General features: G+C 45.2%; 1 protein-coding gene across 5 annotated transcripts in view; it reads left to right on the forward strand.

Moving 5' to 3' along the window:
* The window catches only part of WASHC2C (WASH complex subunit 2C), a 2,476,852-nt gene that overhangs the window by 489,522 nt on the left and 1,964,086 nt on the right, over positions 1 to 23,244 (forward strand). For all 5 annotated transcript variants that reach the window (XM_069610545.1, XM_069610544.1, XM_069610547.1 and 2 more), the window contains exon 7: positions 21,969 to 22,010. In XM_069610545.1, the coding sequence (XP_069466646.1) occupies positions 21,969 to 22,010 (42 nt within the window). The remainder of the gene's footprint in view (positions 1 to 21,968; positions 22,011 to 23,244) is intronic.

Below are 23,244 nucleotides of genomic sequence, written 5' to 3' on the forward strand. Positions count from 1 at the left end.
TTTACTGGGCTCCATCCCATTTTGGTCAGCTAATGGTATGTTTGACTTTTGGAGTCTCCTTTCCTTTTTATCCTGCATAGTTGGATCTAGGATACTCCGAAGTATATTTGTAATTTGTGCAGAGTTTTTATCCATGGCCTCCTGCACTGTGGTTACAAATCCCTCCACAAAAAGAAACTTTGAATGTATTATCGTTAACCGCGTTGCATGATCTTTAAGTTGTTCATACAAAGACAAATACAGTTTTGTGAAGAGCGCCATCCGCCTTAATTGTTAAAGCTTAATAGGTAATGCTGCCAGGGTGTTTGTATCTATCCCTGCAGATGTGGAATCCGGCTCTTGGTTTTCCTTAGTTTGATCTATAAGGAGCGTATACAATTCAGTGATAGTTTGTGAACCTTTGTTACATTGTTACGTCTATCGGATCCTCCAGAGGGGGCGAGGTAGTATCACCCAATGACAGTCTTGGTCTTTTGTTTCGTTTAACTGTCATCCTTGAAGCTGCACTCCCACCCATGCACTTCTTAGTTATAAGAGCTGGTTAATCCCCTTTTGCAATGTTCTCTGTTCTTTCACCACTAAAATGTGGTGTAGATGAACTTGGGTGAAGTGGCTCATGATGCGATTCCATAAAGATCCATGGTCCCCCTCTCCTTAATTCTGGCCATTTCGTTGTTTTCCATAGTTGCCACATTCATATCTGGTTCTGCCATGGATGCCAGGCCCTGATTAATAAGATGAATAATCTTTTGTGGTTCTATACCACGATCTCCATGCTTCTCAATAAGACGATGTCTGCATCTCTTGGAGTGAAATGCTCGAACCCAATGCGTGAGTTTCCATAGATTTCATGTTTTCCAACATGTCTTCGTTGTGTGATTCCACCATGTTCTCACATGGCAGGCCTTGTGCAGATGTTTGCGCAGATTGTTCATATGGTAAGGTTTCACCATAGAAGAACTTGTGGGTTTTGAAAGGTTTGTCCGAACCCAATGTGAACGGCTTACAAGTAGTCTTGCATTACGAAGTATATCCTGGTTCCAGTAACATTTTTGGGGGCAGTTTCCTCATTATGCTAGGTGTCACCCAGTCTTTGTTTACGTCTTTAGGAATCAAACTTTGCACATTAGTTTTTGTTTTCCCAGTCTCTTCGGGCATTGGCAATTTGTTTTGTTGCATTTGAGGGTCGTCTGGTGTATGTACATCAAATTCAGAATCTAAAGATTCAATCTTCTTTAGTTCAGCAATATAGAAAGCTGTAGATGCAGTAATTTCCACAGAAACATTAAAGGGTGGCTGTGGAGGGGGAGCAACCAAGAAAGTATTCATGTGATCCCCTTGTTCGTCACTGACCTCAAATGTGGGATTCACCTCTCCCCATTCATTCATGTAAGCATCAGCAGCCAATTGTTACTTAAGTCCTGATTCGCACAATTTTCCCGTTTCTGGGTTGTTCTTTTGGTGTCACTTCAACACTTGATCTCTCCATGCGAGAATATATCAACCTCAAGCCGCCAAGGTCTGCCAAGACTGCATAGACTGTCTCACCTAGTCTCCGTGCCACGAACGCTCTGCGTTCCAGTCAGGGGTTTTCACTCAGAGCTCCTCCTCCAATTCACAATGCAATGGTGGACAGACTAGTAACTTGCCTGTTTTTTGTGCTTTGCCCGTTTCTTGTGCTTTGCCCTTTTTTGTACTTGCAAATGTGAAGGCTTTGACTGTCTGGTCCCAGTCCACATCCATGCCACAGTGTCTGTTATTGGGCCAAATGTTTTTTGCACAGTGGCTGTCCATGATTGGACAACCCTTGTCAGTTTGAATGGTGCAGATCCTTACCGTTGGTGCAACTCGTGCGTGGGGACTCCAGTCCAAATTGTGGATAAAAGTAGGACTCCTGCTCCCATTAGACATATCGTTGGAGCCAAGACTCCTACAAAGTAGTACAGCCCGCTGAAGGCCTGTGAACCATTAGTTGACAAGCATTGCCTGCAGCCTAGTCCCTGTCCTTATCTCAAGAGGGCCCTCATTGGTGATTTGTTCCCTGGACTGGCGGGAACAACCTGTCCAGACCGCTGCACCAGTATCTGTGCATGCTGAGCATTTCAAAGTGTCCCTGGGTGTTGGGTTAGATTTTTATTTATATGCCAAATCACCTTCACATGCGACACCCACAGCAATTTTTGCTGGACTTGTGAATTCTTTGTGTTCTTGAGTGAGTGGGAATCTTTTTCACCACTCTCCCTTTCTTTAACTCTCTTTATGGGTGTCATTTTTCTGACTCTCCTTACTTTATTTTTGAATCTATGATTTCAATAACATTTTGGGCCTCTACAAAACATTATTGCAGCACATAGCACTTTCTGTGCAGTGTTGCTGGGGAGCCCCTTGGGCTTCCCTTTTTTTCTCTTGAGTTCCTTGTGTGAACTACTGTTCCCAAGCGTAGAAGCATACTTTATATCCTTTCTACAATCCCCATTGTGAGATCCGCACACTCCACCTTATGTGGAGTGCTGAGGAGATGCATGGTGTCCGTTTTCTCACTTTTCTGTTAGGTACTTACCTTGCAGAACACATGTTCTCAAACATTTAGAGAGAGATGTGTATCTTCTTTATATTCCATATTGTGAGACCAGATCACCCCTCCTTATGTGGAGTACCTGGGGGCGTTACGATGCATGTCCTTGCTCACTCCTCCTGTAACATTTCTGCTACAGTGACAAGCTTACAATTATGGATGGTGGCAGTGCACATACTTTATTGACTTTTGTGTGATGTTGACATGATTCTGGCATGATTAGCACCTGCGCTACTGTTTCAACAATTAAATTGCACAAGAAACCTGATTGCTGTATATTACGCTTTATTTGAATCACTAGGGAATCTATACAACTACCGTACAAATTCTAATACTAGAAACCCAACCACATAGTGGATGATAGGGGGTGCGACCCACACCAAAGGCTATTCAGCCTAGGTCCTTTCAATCATTTCTACAATTTGTGTGCCCAGTATGGAGGCACTGAATCGTGGGTCTGCACCCCACTCACAATCTATAACTACTTGTTTTCAGTAGAATAACCTGTAAGCACAAAAAATGAAAACGCTGTGCCAGCTTGAAGATTTTGTCTGTCTGTCCTCATTCCACATCTGTCGTGCTAGTGATTCGAGGTCTGGGGCATTAATTAAACCAAAAGCGTTCTCTGATTGGACAATGACTGGCTGCTTGAATGGTGCAGATCCTTACCATTGGTGGGTTTCCAGGCTGGATTTTGGATAAGAGGACTCTTGCAGCCATTTCCTCACATCCGCATTGGACCCAAGTATCCACTGTCGACAAACGGCCGACTGAAGATTGGAAGACGAACCTTCAAGTGGCCTGGTATCTTTTCCTGCATGTGGCACTGTAAAGCCCTGCCGGACTACCTGATCTGCAAAGGCCCTGTGAGGTGATTCAACCCCTGGACTGATGGGAACAACCAGTCTCAAATTGTTCTTGAGGACGTTGCTGTTCTGAGTCCTCGGAAGTGTTCCTAGACCACATGGTAGACTGTCCAGCTCTCTTGTGAGCTACCTCGCAAGAACCGTTGCCATTCCGTGTTTGCATCCTGAACTTTGGAGGTTGTTAGCTTGTGGTACAAGTCACATTCCCTATGAATTTCAGTGTTTCAGACTGAAGGGATCCTGTTCTGGAGAGGCTTCTTCAACCGTGACTGCATGTACGCCCGTCATTGTCTATGTGCTGTGGCTTTCGCTGGAACTCTACTTCGCCTGTCCTGAAGAAGCCTGCATCAGTGAATCTTGACTTTCTTCACCGCCAATGGGTTGCCTCTGTACCTGACCTGAAGAATCCTTGCACTTGCAGCCCCAGGGCACCTGACACCGGAACCAACAACAGGAAATCCAACCTCCAACATTACCCCCATCTCCTATACCCCTCCCCCATGGGTATCAGGTAATATTATCCCCACCAATAATATTGCCATATATATGGTTGTTGGGAATGGCCATAGGCAGTATTATTAGTCGGGTAAATGGAAGCGGGGGTTGCGAAGGTGTCCCCCGCTCCCTTTAAAATATGGAGGCTGCGGGGGTGTCCCCTTCAGGTATAATGGGATAGGTTTGCCGCAAAAATATTGCACCGGTCTTGTTTGGGGATATTAACACATGGAAGCCCCCCACCCCCGTCTCCCCAGTCAACCCCTCAAGTCATCTTGAAAAAATCAGAGGCCAGAAGGGTAAGTGAACACAAAGCATTTGTCTCCCCCTGTCCTGCATAGGATAACATTGAGAACCAGTATTTGTATCCTAGCATTCCATTCCACTCCTTTTAGTCAACAAACATGGGTATAATCTGGGTATTGCCATCTGAAAGATAAGAACACATTTCACTCAACTTGTAACTTTGTTGCATCTCTTCTTTTGAACAATCGCCAACACAAGTAACTTACCTTCTTCAGATACATTCTGGGTAGAAGCATTGTGGCTCTTCTGACTTGTGGGCCCAATGACCCATTCTTCTTGGGAATTGGACTGCTGAAGTTAGAGAACATCTCTTTTGACTTGTTCCATCTTTATTGCATTAACTTACTTGCCACCTTTATTTTTATTTATTGAATTTATTACACGCCCAAACCCTGAGGTATCGTGGCGTAGTAAGAGACATCTTATCATTGAATTAGAATGTTCACTTACATAATTATAGATAGAGAATTGTTACAGAATAGACATTTGTGGCACAGACAGACGTATAACATACTTAAAAGGCGAAACAGAACAGGCGTCATAGTTATTTAGAAAAGATCTGGCTCAGGCATCCACTAGGTGTAATTCTATTCTGGACCAAGTGAGATAGATTAGACCTAAGGAGACTGACTGGGAGTGGATTTAGTATACATTAGCTAATACTAGTTAAATAACCAGGTTTTTAAGGCTTTTTTGAATCAAGGGAAGGATTCCTCATTTTTGATGTTTAGAGGAAGGGAGTTCCAGTGTTTGGGGGCCAATACTTGGAAGCTACTACCTCCTGCTCTGGTTCTTTTAAAACAAGGAACCACAAGGGCAGAGTTGTTGTTGGATCTAAGCATTCTTCTAGTTGTTTTTCTCTTAATGGTGTTATTCATGTAGATGGGAGCTTTTTTCAGCAAGGCATTTGTGGGTGACACATAAGGTTTTAAAGATGATTCTGGCCTTAATGGATAACCAGTGAGTCTCCCTTCTAATGTTGGAGATGTGGTCAGATTTATTTATTCCTAGGGCAGCCCGTAATGCTTTATTCTGCATTAATTGTAATTTGCGTAGGTTGGTGTTGGTCGTCCCTATTAGGCATTGGAATAGTCGAACTTCGATAGTATGAGAGCCCTATTCAGGGTAATACAGTTGGTGGGTGTGAGGAATCGGCTGCTTAAGGCAATTCATTTGGACGTGTATCGTGTGGATGACAGTGCCGATATATATTTGGCCATAGTGAGATTGGCGTCTAAGTAGGCTCCTAACGTTTTTACTTGTTTGAGTACCGGGATTGGAGTGCCATCAATGTTTATTGAGGAATAATCAGAGTGGAGGTTACCTATTTTAGTCTGGGAGCCCACAATGATAATCTCTGTCTTCGAAGGGATTGTGTCCTCCGACGTATTCCTCATCTTAGATATCTCGTTCCAGCTCTGCTGGCCTCGGAAAATGTTTTCTCTAGAGGGCGCTGCGCGTCGACGTCCTCCGAGTCGATGTCCCTCGACAGCCGCCGTATGGACATCGACGTCATCCTGCCTATAAAGGCCGCGCGCAGCGTCCGTTGCTCAGTTCCGTTTTTCCGCGCTTACTCAGTGCCTCGGAATACCGTTGCTCAGTTCTTAGTCAGATTAATCCTATTTACCTCGAGTCATTCAATCCGTACTCGATGGCTTCCTCGTCGGAACCGGCAACTCCTCGATCCGGTTTCAAGAAATGTCGAGATTGTGGGAAAAAGATGTCGTTGACTGACCCTCACAGAGTTTGTCTGTGGTGTTTGGGAGCTGAACACCATTGTTCGGAATGTGAGGACTGTATGTCCATGACAGCTAAGGCCCTGAAAGAGCATAGGGGGAAGCTGGAGAAAGGTAAGACTTTTAAAGCTTCTTCTTTGTCGACGAAGTCGAGACATTCGTCTCCTCGTTACCATTCGCGCTCCAGGTCTCGGAGTGGGTCTCATCACTCCTCGAGATCGAAGCACTCGAAGAGGAGACGTCGAAGATCCCTTTCTCCGTCTTCCTCTTCCTCTGTTTCGCCAAAAAGAATCTCTTGCCCCACGAAACATAGTTCCCGGGCTGAATGGGAGGAATTCCGCAAAAATATGATGAGCGTCTTCGAGAAAGTGGCCTCGACCCCCTCGAAGACTGCCGAGAGCGATGCTCTGGTCGAAAGAACCGAAGGTCAAAAACGCCGCGAGTCGCAGTACCCGGCGAAGGAAACCTCTCGAGAGCGTCTCGAACCCTCGAGTAGGACTATGACCTCCAAACCTTCCTCGAAGGTTCCGTCGACGCAGTCAACGAGGGTTCCGTCGAGGTCGATGTCTTCGACGCCGTTGTTGAAGGGACTTTCGACACACGGGTCTGTCGACTCGACGCCAGCTTCGACGCCAATTAGTCACGGTTACGACACACCCAGTGACTATCCCCAGGTCCTCGACGTCGATGGCTTCGAGATTGTCGAGTAGAATTCCAATTCTGTCGAGGTCTTCGAGGCCTCCGCCTTTGTTTTCGACGCTACGCTCGAAGCCTTCGACGTCGACGACATCGACGTTTTCGAGGCCGATAATGACAAGTTCAGCACCCTCTGCCTTGGAAATGGGATTTACTCCCTTTATGAGTTCAGAACAATTGAGAACTATGTCCTCAATTTTGGAAGAGGGTGAATTGTCTGAACAGGAAGACACATTTGTATTGCAGGGACCTGTAACCCCAATTAGAGAGGAATTTTCCTCTGAAGAGCGCAGGTTAAAGGATCTTCATGATCCCTTACATGAGGCAAGTGGGTTAGACACTTCCCCTGAGGTGGAGTTTGCTAAGCCAGACCCGGGGGAGCATGCTGAAACCCCCTATAGAGCCTTAATGGCTAGGATCACAGAGTTCATGGGGTGGTCTGCACCTTCACAATCTTTCCAACAAGATGACCTCACGGATATTCTTGACAAAGGCCCACAGGAGGATCCTGTGGTGCCTTTTCATAAAGCTCTTCAGAGAAAGATCTTGACAAACTGGGAAACCCCAGATGTAATACCAGCAGTAAATAAAAAACTGTCTACAAAGTACAGGGTATCTTCTACAGACCCAGAGTTTTTGTCTAAACACCCATCCCCAGAAAGTCTGGTGGTACAGGCAGCATCCTCTACCGATGTCAAGACGGCTTATCCTACCGTCCCACAGGACAGGGACGATAAAAAATATGACGCTATGGCAAAGAAAGTCTTTTCAGCATGTAGCATGGCGTTAAAATCTGTTAATGCTACTTGCACCCTTGCTAGGTTCAGCCATACACTTTGGGAGTGTGCTTCTACAGCGGCTGACTGCATCCCGGAGGGAGAAGAAAGGGATGCGTTCCTGAATATTATACAGGACGGTAAAGACGCTATGTGTGAATCCCTCCAGACGGGCATTGATTCGGCTGACAGTATCAGCAGAGCAATGGCGGCAAGTACATCAACCAGGAGATTCGCTTGGGTGAAAAATTCTGGTTTTGCCCCAGATGTGCAAGCCAGGCTCTTGAACATGCCATTCGATGGCTCTTCTTTGTTCGGGAAAAAGGCGGATGACAGTTTAGAGAAACTGCAAACTTCGAAAGCAGCAGCAAAATCCCTAGGAGCTGCAATCCGTCAGACTCCTTTTCGTCCCACAGGAACCTCTGCGAGGGGCAAGTCCTTTCGCTTCTACTCCGCATTCGGAAGAGGTAGAGGACGACCGGCTCAAAGGGGACAAAGAAGAACTACCCGAGGTGGACGGGGTAGATATTCAAAAGCTGCAGCAACAGCAGGTACCTCTTTACCATCGGCATCTGCATCAGCCGCCCCAAAACCACTCTGAGGACTTCCCTCACAGGACACCTGTAGGAGGCAGGTTGACTCAACATCTGGCGGTATGGCAGGCTATGACGTCAGATGCTTGGGCATTGGAAACAGTTGCCCAGGTTACTGCCTGCCTTTCCTATGTATACCTCAGAGTCATCCACCGGGGATCAGCTCTCAGAAAGCTCCAGATCCGCTCCTCTTGCAGGAAATTTGGGACCTGCTAGAGAAAGGTGCCATAGAACCGGTACCTGTAGTGGAGAGGAACAAGGGCTGGTACTCCCCTTACTTTCTCATTCTGAAGAAAGACGGAGGACTGAGACCCATCTTGGACTTGCGAGAATTGAACAAATTCCTCAGAAAAGACAAATTCAAGATGGTCACTCTTTCTCAGATCCTCCAGGCCCTTCAGTTCCAGGACTGGTTGGTATCTCTGGACCTTCAGGACGCTTATTTCCATGTGCCTATCCATCTCAAACACAGGAAATACCTGAGGTTCGCAATTGGCAACTCTCACTATCAATTTCGAGTGCTGCCATTTGGGCTGACCTCCGCCCGAGGGTCTTCACCAAGTTAATGTCGGTAGTGGCTGCAAGTCTAAGGAGGGAAGGGATTCACGTCTACCCCTACCTGGACGATTGGTTGATCAGGGCTGTTTCTCCGGAACAAGCTCAGATCCAGCTAAATCACGTGTGCCACTTCCTTCACAGACTGGGCTTCTCCCTCAATTTAAAGAAGTCACAAATGATACCATCGCAGAGACTCCAGTTCATAGGAGCGATCCTGGACACTTCCCTGGGAAAAGCCTCGCCACCAGAGGTGAGGGCTCAAGATATTCTACAGATGGTTACCAAGTTCAAACATGCCCAACGTCTCCCAGCCTTCGACTTTTTGAGGTTGCTAGGCCTCATGGCATCCTGCATTTTCCTAGTGCCAGAGGCTTGCCTGAGAATGAGATCCCTCCAGTGGGCACTGAGGACTCAGTGGTCACAATTCTCAGGGAGAATGACAGATTTTCTTCAGGTTCCCGGCAGGGTGGCTCGAGACCTTCAGTGGTGGGCCTGTCAGGAGAACATTCTTAAAGGAGAACAGTTTTGGCAACCCTGGCCGGAGATAACAGTAGTCACGGATGCCTCACTCACGGGGTGGGGAGCCCACGCCAGCGACTTGACCATCAGCGGTCGTTGGTCTCCATCGGAGTCCAGACTACATATCAACCTGTTAGAGCTAAGAGCCATCAGACTTCCGCTGAAGGCGTTCCTGCCAGCTGTACAAGGGAAGAACGTCCTGATAATGACGGACAACACGGTGGCCATGCATTACCTCAACAAAAGAGGAGGCGTAGGATCACTACGCCTGTGCAGAGAGGCGATGCAGCTCTGGTTTTGGGCAATCCAAGAAGGAATCTCTCTATCGACAGTTCACCTAGCCGGAGAGAAGAACTTGACAGCGGACGCTCTGAGTAGGCAGAACACAGTCTCCCCCGAGTGGGAGCTAGCTCAGGGAGTCCTTCAAGAGATCTTCGCCCTTTGGGGAACCCCTCAGGTAGATCTGTTCGCCACCAGCCTAAACAGGAAATGCGACCTGTTCTGCTCAAGGGAATTTCCCCCGAGAGGAGCTCTGGGAGACGCGTTCATAGTGGACTGGGAGTTTCCGCTTCTGTACGCGTTCCCACCGGTCCCTGTCATTCCTCAAATGATCAGGAGGTTGAGAAGATTCCGGAGAACCATGATCCTAATTGCCCCGGATTGGGCCAGGAGAACGTGGTACCCGGACCTTCTAGACTTGTCCATCTGCCCTCCAATTCGACTTCCACTCAGAGAGAACCTACTCTCACAGAAGGGAGGTCAGGTTCTCCATCCAGACATCAAAACCCTCAACCTTCACACTTGGCTTCTGAAAGGCTGAGGTACAAGGATTGGGACCTCCCTGATGATGATATGGAGGTGTTGCTTTCGGCAAGGAGGCCAGCAACAAAGTCTTTATACCGCTGCCGTTGGAACAGATTTTGCAGCTGGTGTAGAGAACAGAATATCGACCCTTTTTCATGTCGTACACCAATGGTTTTGTCCTTCCTACTACATTTGGCAAATTCAGGCCTTCAAGTTGGCACCATTAAGGGCTATCTCGCAGCGCTATCCATCTTTAAGCGTACTGCGGAAGAACCATCCTATTTCAAATTACCCTTGGTAATACAGTTTCTAAAGGGGTTAACCAATGTTTATCCCCCAAGACCATTCCAAATTCCCCTATGGGATTTAAACTTAGTACTAACTTTCCTGATGGGTACACCTTTCGAACCTCTCCATTCTTGTTTGTTAAGATTCCTTACCCTTAAGACTGTTTTATTAATAGCACTTACATCTGCTAGAAGGGTGAGCGAATTACAAGCTCTTTCTTGTAAACCCCCTCACACAATATTTCACAAAGACAAAGTTGTCCTGCAAGTGAAGCCTAATTTCCTCCCAAAGGTGGTTTCTGAATTCCATATCTCTCAGAAGATTACCCTACCATCTTTCTATCCTCCTCCTCACCCGGGGAAAGAGGAAGAGAGGTTACACAGGCTAGACCCTAGGAGGGCTTTAAGTTTTTACATCAGTAGACTAGCCAGGATAAGACAGGCAGACCAGCTGTTTGTAGGTTACGCAGGTCACAAGCTGGGGTTACCAATAACTAAGCAGACCATTTCCAGATGGATCATTCTAGCCATTCTGGAATGTTATAAACTGGCAGGGAAAGAGCCCCCTCAAAACCTTAGGGCTCATTCGACCAGAGGTATTGCAGCTTCATCGGCCCTCAAAAGAGGCGTGCCGGTTAAAGACATATGTGCGGCCGCTACATGGTCGTCTGTCCATACCTTTACACGTTTTTACAATTTGGATTCCTCCTCCAGTCAAGAGACTAGGTTTGGAAGGGCTGTACTGCATTCTATTCATCAATAGAAGACAGCGTGAAGTCAGTACTCCCTCCTCCGATAATAGAATACTGCTATGGGAGCCTATCTAAGATGAGGAATACGTCGGAGGACACAATCCCTTCGAAGAACAAGTTACTTCTTACCTTGTAACGTTCTTTCGACGGGAATTTCCTCCGACGTATTCCTCATCGACCCACCCAACTATCCCTGCAGTTCTACTTCCCTTGTTGTTGCAGCTTACGCTCCTTCAGGGTGATTAGTTAGTCCAGAAAGTATTATTGTGGGCTACAAAACGGAACTGAGCAACGGACGCTGCGCGCAGCCTTTATAGGCAGGATGACGTCGATGTCGATACGGCGGCTGTCGAGGGACATCGACTCGGAGGACGTCGACGCGCAGCGCCCTCTAGAGAAAAAATTTTCCGAGGCCAGCAGAGCTGGAAGGAGATATCTAAGATGAGGAATACGTCGGAGGAACATCCCGTCGAAAGAACGTTACAAGGTAAGAAGTAACTTGTTCTTCCCATCGTTAAGGCAAAGGCTGTTCAAGGCCATCCAGTTTTGGATAATAGCGCAGATTTTGTTAATGGTCAAAGTGTTCTGGACATAGTTTCCTGCGATTAGTATGAGGATCTCGGTGTCATCTGCGAAATTGGTGTAGATGACACCCATGTCGTCTAATGCCGAGAAGAGAAGCTTTGTATATGCATCATATAGCGTTGGTGAGAGGCATGATCCTTGGGGTACCCCGATGGGGACTGATATGGGGTCAGCAGCGTTTTTGCCGATAGCGACTCTGGACGTACGATTGGATAGGAAGAATTTCACCCGGTGGGTAGCATTTGTAGAGAAACTGAAATCGTTAGCTAAGGTGGTGCATTATTTATCGTGATCTACAAGGTCAAATGCTGCAGATAAATCAAATAGTAATAATATGCATAATTTCCCAGAATCTCTGATGCTGTCCATCTTGCTTTTCGAATGAGTGCCGTTGCCATGCTATGGTTAGGTCTGAATCCAGATTGTCTAGCTTCCAGGAGCTGGTTTTGTTCGAAATGGGTTTGGATTTGTGAGTATATTTTATCTATGATCTTGAGCATGAATGGGACCGTGGTTATTGGTCGGTAGTTCGTAGGCATAGTTGGGTCAAGGGTAGTTTTTTTTATTTTTTATTTTTTTTATTTAAGAAGTGGGGTGACACAAGCTTTTTTGATACTGCCTGGGTCTACATTTGTGTTCAAGGAGGCGAAGGGAAATGATCCCCTTTACAATTAGAAGCTTTTAGTTTGGTAATGGTATTAGCCACCATCTCTTGGGTTACTGAGGTAAAGTGGAATAGTAGGGTGTCGTTATCATTGGATTTCGTAGGTATGTTGTTAGGGAGATTTTTATTAGCTAGTATTTTTCTTTTAGTGACTATTTTCTTTTGCAGCAGCTCAATTTTGGAAGCTAATGCATCTTCAATGGTGGTCCATCATTCTTTGCTAGAGTTGACTCGGGGGTTGGCTGGGATGGGGTTTTCTAACTCTCTGAGGATGGAGAACAGTTCTTTAGAGTCTGAGGAGGCATTATTCATGCAAATGTTATAAGCATTTGCTTTATGAGAAATAATTGCTGCTTTATACGTTATATTTGCGGAATTGAACACATTAGCAGAGTCTTGGGTGTGAGCTTTTTTGTGGATATGTTCAAGTGAGTGTTTGGTTCTCCTTAGCGATACTAGTTCATCGTTGAACCATAAACATGTTTTTTTATCAGTACGTCGGGTTTTGGTTGTTAATGACGCTAATGAATCAATGGTGGAGGTGAGACACTTATGGTAGGTCTCTGCTAAGAGGAAAGGGTTATCACTTGCGACCAGGTTAGTTGCTAAGGGTTTGCCGAGGATGGGGCTTACATTTTCTGTTGTGAGCTTATCAGTGTTTCTAGTTTCAATCGTCTCCAAGGTATTGATCTTAGGGAGGCATGCTTCATTGCACGTAAGGGTGAAGTTTACACTATGACGGTCTGACCAGTCAAGGGGTGCGATTGACTCAATAGCTAGAATAGTATTGAGTGAGGGTATCCAGTCCAATGTTCTTCCCGTGATATGGGTAGGGGCATTCACAAGTTGTGTGAAGTTCATATCTTTAAGTGCAGTATGAAGGGCTTCGGCTTTGTGGTCTTGACAATCATTAAAGCCTAAATTGAGGTCAGCCAGGATGATATATTTAGTATTTGGTTTGATAAATGGAGCTAATAGCAGCTGTATACCTACATCTGGATGGCTATTGGTATTGGGCGGTCTATAGATTACCATGAGAGTGATGGTTGTTTTATGGTTGATTGCGAATTTGGCTAGGAGGATTTCATAACCTTCAAGGTTTTCAATGGGATATGATCTTAATTGAATGTTGATTTTAGCTATAATGGCTACACCGCCTCCATGGGTATTGTTTCTATCAGCCCTAAGTTTGGTATAGTCTGGTGGGATGGCGAGAGCTAGCACGCGTCCAGATGCATGGTGTAACCAGGATTCTGTGACTAAAAGGAAGTCCAATTGTTGATCAACAATGAGATAATTTATCTCAATTGCGTGGGCTCCTATTGATCGGGCATTAATGAGGGTACCTTTTAAAAATTGGCTGGTGGTTCGATTTTGGATACAATTGGGGTGGTCAGGATCTGAGCAGATGGGAGGCTGGCAGGTGGTTTAGTAGATACTACTGCAGTTAGTTCGGTAGTCACCGCTGGAGTGGTCTTATTTTGCTTTTTGCGCCGATTGGGGGTGGGCTTGATCTGTGTGGATGTGGCTATGGGCGTTTTATGGTAGAGAGAGCTTACTTTAGTGCGTGATCTAAGATTATTAAGTCTAACATCGCGCTGATTAGGGAAGGACTTTGTCTGTACGGATATAGTTATGGCTGGGTTGTGGTAGAGAGCGTTTACTATAATACGTGATCTCAGACGATGGAGTCTAGAGCTACCCTGAATAGGATAGGAACGTGAATCATCAGTGGTGTTTACTATATAGTTGGGAGCTGTGCTATGTATGGGGGTGGTAGGCACTGAGTTAATCAGTCGTCTAGTGGCATTGAGGGCGTTGGCATGGTCCAGGATGGGCAGGTGAGGTGGAGGGTAGGAATGGGGTAAGGCAGGGGATGGGATGATGGCGGTAGCAACCTAGTTTAGTTAGGCCATTTCTGTGGCTTATAAAGGGGCTTCCTGTGCATGGTAGACAATTGGGAACCACACAGAATGGGAACATAGTAACGAAAAACCAGCCAAACATGGTTGAAATCTCTTATGGGAATGTGACAGTAGTAGTATTACAGCATATATAACAGGAATAGCTCGTATACGTGATCAACTGCACATTGCTGGAGATATGGTGTGGGCCTGGTTAGACTACTGGCATTTCGTTTTATGGCACAGCAGTGTCGGAATAGGGTACATATTCAAACAGGTATACTGAATTTGGAAGTAAACAGATGCTATAGAATATAACTATTAGCTTGATATTAGTCAAGCTATAGTTCAAACTAACAGCAGTGATCATATAAGCATGGAACATACAGTAAAGTACAGTTCAAATTGGCATAGGTAATGCAGCACAGTATATTTCATATTGGTATGGATACAGCATTAGGCGGCAGAATACATTATGGTGTAGCAAGAGAGGAGTCTTCTGTTAGTTTAGTGAGGCCACAAGATAGGGAGGATACACAGTAGTCAGAGGGCCCCTGACAAATACCGGTTTATGGTAGATTGGAAGGTAATTCTTCTCCGGACACAGTGAGTCGGAATCATAAAATTGAAGCAGCTGGTGCCGATAATGCAATGCGAATGGTGCTTCCTATGGTTTGGGCGAAATACACACAGCAACGGGGGCTGTAGTGTTTAAGTCATTTAAATGTAGTTTAAGAACCTATGGGGAATGCATATATGTTTCTGAGGCTTGTGGATCTGCTTGGAATCACATGCTTTGTATAGGCCAACATCTAGTGGTTGGTGCGTAGTAAATTATTTATTTTCGATTTCAAAAAGGTTCGTCGACTGTGGGTTCTTGTAATACTATCCCTGCTGTGAAGTCTACTTGTACCCATGATCCTTCATGCGTCCAGGCCCTCGGATTATTTTTTTTTCCTACCATCGAGTTGTTCGTACTTTGCAGAGTTTGTCAAAGTACTACTTTTGCTTGTGATCGAGTGTATTTTTAATATGAATATATATATATTTTGAGATATTTTATGTCAGCTCGATCATTGTTAATACCTCTTGATGGAGCACGACTGTAGATGAACGCTGCCTTCACAGTAGGGAGAGTGGGAGGAAAACACACTTAGAGTTCCATTACCCCATTAATAAACTTGCTGTCCACCAGCTTTTGACATGGAGAATACCCCCCTTTAAATTCTGTCCCATGTGCAACAAAAGGTTTCTGTGGAAAGATGCACATAAGGTCTGCAGTTATTGTCTTCCAAGGGACCACTGGGAAGACCAATGCCGGTCATGTAGGCTTTTTAAGCCAAAACACATAAAGATCGGCAGTCGAAATACTGGGCGGCTTTCACGATGCAAGCTGAGGCACCAACAGAATACCCCGCTCGAGCAGAGGAATGCATGTCCAAACAGGACAGCCATAGTTTCGAATTGGTAAAAGGATTCCCTGTAGGGCAGCCCCCAGCTCCGACCGGCAGGTGTCATGCCCTGCTATGGAGACTTCTCCTGGTGACAAGTCTAAACTCATTCAATCAGTACACAGGAGTGTTTTGGCGCATTACGTACGAATGTGAGCAAATCTAAACACATTGCAGGTACTAAACACATTTCACCCTCGAACACTTTCGAACCTTCATCGAAAGTTTCAAAATTCTCAGCGGGGCTGGCAACCTCTGTGCCTACTGGGTTTGTCGGCCAAAAGACATCAGCTCCAAGTGCTTCTGACTCGTCGCATGGTCAACCGTCCACACCAACCACGTCCCCACCAAAAGATACTATAAATAAACCAAAACTGCATGTGCCAAAAACAACCATTTTGATGCATGTTGAAAAGAAGAAAACCACACATCTTGAGGCTAGTTCATCTTTATCTGACACTCTTACAAAGAAGTAACAGACACAGGAACAAGTACCACCCGGGAGAGTACCTCAGCGGCAACGTGCTTGTCTTGGAAGCAAGACGACACGAAGCAACACAGGTCCGTGCTTAGAAACCTCTAGGGTATTTAAGCGCGTTATAAATATGCAACTAAGACAAAGAACTACGCAACTAAAACAAACAATTACTGTAACAGCGCCTTGATGCCCGTGGGCTGTGTGAGCGCTTTAAAAATGCAAATAAATAAATAAGTAAAAGTATAAGAAGACCTTTTTTCCACCTCAGGGATCATCCCTAAGTTCCACAGGGAAATGGCAAAACAAAGTTGAGGTCACTATAAACAAAATGGCAGCATTCACTGAGTTTTTAAGAGATCAAATTAAACATAAACATCAGGTCGAAGAAGTGGAGGTACGCTGCAAGAAGTCAGACTGAACCCATTGTCCCTTATGAACAGCAAGTGGAGGCAGAAAGATATATAGATGAAGAGGGAGACAACACAGTCACGGATCTGGAAGACCTTCCTCTGCCCTCGCCTGGCATTGATGATCCAATTGACACATCGCTTATAGATGACAATGTATTTCATATTAGTACCCGGCACGCTCTGTCCATGGGAAATACTACATGTGGATTGGCTCTTTTCCGAGCCATACCACACGGTATTCCTGTGGACGTACGAGCGTGCCAGCGTTTGTTTCCGGCGGGGGGCGTAGCAGCCCCTTAGCCAATGAGGAGGCTCGAAACGGGGCAATCCACGCTCTGAGCCTCCCCAAGACTGGAGGCTGCCTTCGTCACCCACCGGGGACTGGGGTAAGTTTTATTTTTTTCCCTCTACCCTCCTCCCCTGCAAACTATCCTCTCCCTGCCCTCCCAAACCCACTTACCTTCTTTTTTCTTTTTCTAGGGAGCGAGCGCCCTGGAAACACTTCTGTTCCCTGCGCGTCCGCTCCCGATGGCTGCCATGGAAAGGGAAAACTGACTGCGTCTTCCCTTTCCCAGCGGCCATTCTATTTTATTTTTTCATTTTTTTCTGTTTAGAAATGCAGCAGCGTTTCAGAACAGAAAAAAAGGCCATTAGTAACCCAGTCTAATGGCCCGGGGTACTAATCGCTATAAGACCCTCAGTGGTGGGCCAATACCGCCCACGGTAATGACCCCAGGGCCATGTTAAGGGGCCCCAGGGGCATTATCTAGGGCGGTATTGGCCCGCTGCCTCGGGTCTTATTGCCACAATGATCTGCTAAAAAAAGTAGCCCATTATTCCAAGATTGATGCACAGGCATCTGAGGAAGACTGATTTTGCGACAACTTCCTCAATTAGAAAAAACATGTTGGCCTTGACAACTCCAGTGTTAACAAAACCAGTTAACCCACAAGTGTAGAAAAGGTCGCAACCAGACCCTGCCGGCCCACTTTCTATCAGGGGGGCACTTGAAACCAGATTCCTTGGTCATAACTGCAACATAAAAAAGGGCCTTTACCCCATTAGCAACATTAGAGGCACCTACTGACAATGCGAATGCCTAGTGCAAACACTACAACCTTAATGGCTAGTTTCAAAGAGCCCCATGGGACCATGTAGAAGAACTATCGACGAATGTCCATGAGCCCCTTAAAACATAAATAATGAAAGCTTTGTCAGGAGGGAAACAAACTGCTAACGTGGTTCTAAAAAACACGCTAGACACTGCAGATACTGCTGGTAGATTCATGTATAAAAATACATACTTGGCTGAGACTTCAGGGCAGAAACTCAACAACTTTATTAAATATGCCAATAGAAAACTAGGTACTTTTTGGTAAAGCAGTCGACCATACCCTAGAAACTGCTAAGAAGGGCCATGTAACACTAACAAAATTGAACCAGATTTCAAACTGTCCTTTTCAGCAGAGGCGAACACTGTCAAGCCGGCAGAGCTTTCATGACCAAAGCTACTCAAGGTCTGCAGTGCAAACATCTTACTCCTCATGTTCAGGTTCCTCCTGAAGGTCCGGAAATCCAGGGACTATTGTCATCCTCTCCGTCCTGGTTTCCAAGACAATTAGAAGAGGACGCGGCAGAGACCAAAGCACAAGAGATTCACCTGCTTCTGCAAAACAATGACTCTCTGGTAGAGGTACCCTCCCATATCATCGTAGTAAGGGGGGGGTGTCACATAACATCATTTTCCCACATATGGGACGGAATGACTACCAACAAGTGGATTCTGTCAACCGTAAAACATGGGTATTGCATAGAGTTTCAAGAACAACTGAATAATCACCTGCCAAGACCCAGAAGAATACCAGTAGAACATCTACCAATGCTACAGGACGAAATACAAATACTGCAACAAAAGGGAGCCATGGAACCTGTTCCACCAGGAGGCAAACAAGGGTATTATGTACTTCCTTGTTCCAAAGAAAGACAAAAAGAAACACCCAGTGCTTGACCTAAGGCCAGCAAGCACTTATGTAAAATCACAGAAGTTCAGGATGACAAAGCTACAGGAAGTTATCATGCTACTCCTAAGGAGAGACTTTATGGCAACACTGAATATGAAAGATGCATAATTACATATTTCAAAGCTCTCAGCCACTCCCTGATATCTGAATTCCCCCTGTATGCTGCTAAAGGGAACAAGCATGATTTCTGTGCATTAATCGTAATACCTGATAGATCTGCGTACCGCTCGAACACATCTAAAATATATGATCCAATTGTGTTGGAAAAATGGTGACTTGCACACTGCCAAAAAATATGTTCATGGAAGGATTGAAAACAATTGTTGAAAATTCAGATAAAACTGTATTTATTTCGATTCTGATCAGCCGACGTGTTTCGACCACACAGGTGGTCCTCAAGGCAGTCTAGTTCAAACGTAGTACACAAAGTATTCAGAACATGTGGAAATAAGAAAAAGCCTAAAAGGCATTGATAAAATTAATACAAAAAACAAAAAGCATATTGCCACCATATGATTAAGGAACCAATTGAAAAGATTGCAAGACATTATCATGAATTGGTTTGAAAAGACGATATCCAAGATATATACAGTATAGTATTCATAAGGATCATGAAAGATGATGTTGGAAAAGTTTATTACCCAAATGACACAGTAGAACGCAGTATTTTGAAATTAAAAATGGGTAACATACCAGACACCAGTTACTGGATTCAGGGTCCCGCGGAAAACGGACAAAGAAATGAAAACACAAAATAATAATACATTCATAGTCATGCGAAACATTTAATTAATTGATCCAATTGTATAATGGTATGAGTATATCACCTCACTTGCCCAAGTGCCTTTGTGGTGATTTATGGTCCTGAACAGGAGTAGGAATGCAATATGGTGCCTGAGATGGCTAGTTGGTCCTATGGTGGATGTGCATAAGACCATATTAGGTTCAATAAATGTGAGAAAAAAGGCCAAGCATGTCTAATTAATGCGATATTAGTAATGCCTTTGGTTGAAAGCAAAAGGGTAGCTTGCACCAAGGCTCAAATGTGCAAGCTTACCCTTAATTCTTGTAAATTTGGTATGATGACCTAATAAGAAGAGTTCTGATGATAAATAAGACATTATCACGAAGGTAACAAGAAATCTATCTGTTACGATTTGTAAGAAAGTAATGAATAATACCAAGGTCACTGCCGTCACGCACGTATTTGGCACAAGGTAATAATGTCGAAAGAATCTCGTAGTTCTCAAAGCATCATGTGACTAACACATCTAGGAAATAGGAAAACAAATAATAAAGAGAAACCCATTTGACATCTGGGTATTGGTTTTAATTGTATATCCACTCTGACGATATGATAGAAAGGAGTAGAAGGGCTCCTCACCACTTTTCGTAGGGTTGAAAGAAGACTCCTCAGTGAAAAATTAACACATATTCTGTGTATAATTAATCCAGATCATAACTCACGAAAAAATTAGCGCCTGTTTGGTATAAGAAATGATTGTAAGGTGTAAACCCAATTTTATATTGGCACCATGTCATAGTCTGAAAAATATATAAGCTAAACTATCATAACTCTATTCAAAGAGTTGATTGTTTAAGTATATTCATAGTGGTCTGCGTTTAAAGTTTTTAATGAAATGCACAATTTAGGAAATAATTGTTGTGTAATATGGCAAAAAACAAGATTGTGTAATGACTCAAAAGGTATATTGATATTTGTGGTACTCGTGTGCATATATAGTGCAAAATGCAGTCTTTTATCCGAAAATCAATGAGCTACGGTCTCAAAGGGACATGCAGCGACCTTACCTCAAAGTTGAGATAGTTTAGCTTATATATTTTTAACTCGTCAACTGGACCCCGTGTCAGCAGCTGGCGATTCCTCTATCCACTTACACTGTGCCGGGACCCATCTGCGGCCCCTCCTCAGGTCTTTGCCTCGGCGCCCCGAGGTACTTCGTTGTCGACTGCGTGACAGGGCATGACTTTTCTGGTTACTGGTCTGCAGCGCCTTGCTGCACTCTCGTAGCGCAGAATACCAGCTGGGGTGCTAAATCTGTCTTTCTCTCTTCCTTACCGCCACACTCCTCTGAGCGCTTTGGCACAGTTTCTTTATGGGCTTTGCATAGAGGCTCTCTGATTTGTTTTTTTCCCAGTAGGCTTCTCCAGGGGGGGTGATCGTTCCACCTCTCGGTTGTTTTCAATGAGAACAGGGCATGGTTTGGACAACAAGCAGAGTCCGCCATTCGAAAAGGGGTTATAGGGATTTCATACCCCTTTTCCACCCACATATTCCATAAAGGTATTAGTGTCTGTGCGAGAGGCATGGTGATGTTTACACCACTTTAAGGTTTTTCTGTCCCCTAAAGTATGAGGGTCACCTCCAGAAGTATCCCGCTTATCTTGTCCCCCAAGAGATATTAAGTGTAGCAGACTCATCTCCCTAGTCCCAAAGTGGGTAGATCCCCCTTGGGGAGAGGGGACGATCTCCTTGGAATCGTCACACTGTCTTAAAAGTAAAGCATTTGCATTCTATAGTGAGAACGCCCTTGACAAATGTCATATGTCTATAATAGTGTGGTAGTAATTCTCACCTGTTGGTTCTATTGCATATAATGTTTTCAGGCCTAATGAATAGGTTATTGTATTGTATCGTTCTGTCCAACTGGTTTTATTAGAGTTCTGTGTTTGCTTCATTGTACATTGTACCATTTCACCAACCCCTCTATTCCTGAAGTCGGAGCCTTGCTTCTCAGCTGTCTACCTTGGTAGTTTGGCTATGCCCAGGTGTCTTTTCCCTGTTAACCTTAATGGGGTGGCCACCCAGAACCCCCCTTTTAGGGTTGGTTCTTGAAATCTATCTGAACAGTGCACTACAGCTTTCTTCCTCTATGATGGAAATACTCATGTCAATCAATCACTGTCATCTGAATACCAGTGGTAGATAATGGAAGGTGGTCCTCTTTGGCCCATTTTGGAAGTAAAATGTCCATTTATGGTCCAGAGCATCTGGCAGGTGAGAATACATTATCCATGTCCTCCTCTGTCAAATGGGTTAGAAAAAGCGATGATGCATGATCCCGATTAGTCTTAATATTGACTCTGATTATCACAGATTGAAGAGCTATATAAATCGCCATGTTATTACCATGCACAAAACATAACGTCATACTCCATTCACAATAGTTTCTAGCTATGCCTATTTGCTTTGTGCATGTTGATAGCATTTGGAATTGTAAACCTTGACTCTAATGACATTACTCTTCGCATGTCTTTTATATGGAGGCCATTTATACCCGGAAATCTTTTTTCAACTCCTTCAGTCCTTAGTTTTGCTGTGCCTAATCGGCACAAATATGTGTACAGTTTCTGCACCTGATACATCGCTACAGAAAACCAATCCCATGCTTAATTCTAGGAGCACGATTTCTAGCTAGTTATTTTTGAGATAATTTCTCTATTTTAGTAACACATTGTTTTTCTTTATAGGAATCTGACGAATCTGAAAATCGATCTGAGGAGCAAAGACTGGTAAGCTGTTGCAACGTAGAAGTTTGTGTAATGCCTGATCTACTTGTACACAGAGATCTGAAATGGTAATTACATTTCGAAGGGATTGTGTCCTCCGACGTATTCCTCATCTTAGATAGATATATCCTTCCAGCTCTGCTGGCCTCGGAAAAATTTTTCTCCAGAGGGTGCTGCGCGTCGACGTCCCTCGAGTCGATGTCCTTCGACAGCCGCCATATCGACGCTCGACGTCATCCTGCCTATAAAGGCCGCGCGCAGCGTCCGTTGCTCAGTTCCGTTTTTCCGCGCTACTTGGTGCCTCGGAATACCGTTGCTCAGTTCTTAGTCAGATAATACCTATTTACCTCGAGTTATTCGATCCGTACTCGATGGCTTCCTCGTCGGAACCGACAATTCCTCGATCCGGCTTCAAAAAATGTCGAGATTGTGGGAAAAAGATGTCGTTGACCGATCCTCACAGAAATTGTCTGTGGTGCTTGGGAGCCGAACACCATTGTTCGGAGTGCGAGGACTGCATGTCCATGACAGCTAAGGCCCTGAAGGAGCGTAGGGGGAAGCTGGAGAAAGGTAAGACTTTTAAAGCTTCTTCTTCGTCGACGAAGTCGAGACATTCGTCTCCTCGTCACCATTCACGCTCCAGGTCTCGGAGTGGGTCTCATCACTCCTCGAGATCGAAGCACTCGAAGAGGAGACGTCGAAGATCCCCTTCTCCGTCTTCCTCTTCCTCTGTTTCGCCAAAAAGAATCCCTTGCCCCACGAAACATAGTTCCCGGGCTGAATGGGAGGAATTGCGCAAAAATATGATGAGCGTCTTCGAGAAAGGGGCCTCGACCCCCTCGAAGACTGCCGAGAGCGATGCTCTGGTCGAAAGACCCGACGGTCAAAAACGCCGCGAGTCGCAGTACCTGGCGAAAGAAACCTCTCGAGCACGTCTCGAACCCTCGAGTAGGACTATGACCTCCAAACCTTCCTCGAAGGTTCCGTCGACGCCGTCGACGAAGGTTCCGTCGAGGTCGATGTCTTCGACGCCGTTGTCGAAGGGACCTTCGACACACGGGTCTATCGACTCGACGCCGGCCTCGACACCGGCGTCGACGCCGAGAAAAGTCACGGTGACCACACATCCAGTGACGATCCCCAGGCCCTCGACGTCGATGGCGTCGATATTGTCGAGTAGAATTCCAATTCTGTCGAGGTCCTCGAGGCCTCCACCTCTGTTTTCGACGCCGCGCTC

Source organism: Ambystoma mexicanum, chromosome 8, assembly GCF_040938575.1.
Source record: "Ambystoma mexicanum isolate Mex_15411 chromosome 8, UKY_AmexF1_1, whole genome shotgun sequence".
Classification (NCBI taxonomy): Eukaryota; Metazoa; Chordata; class Amphibia; order Caudata; family Ambystomatidae; genus Ambystoma; species Ambystoma mexicanum.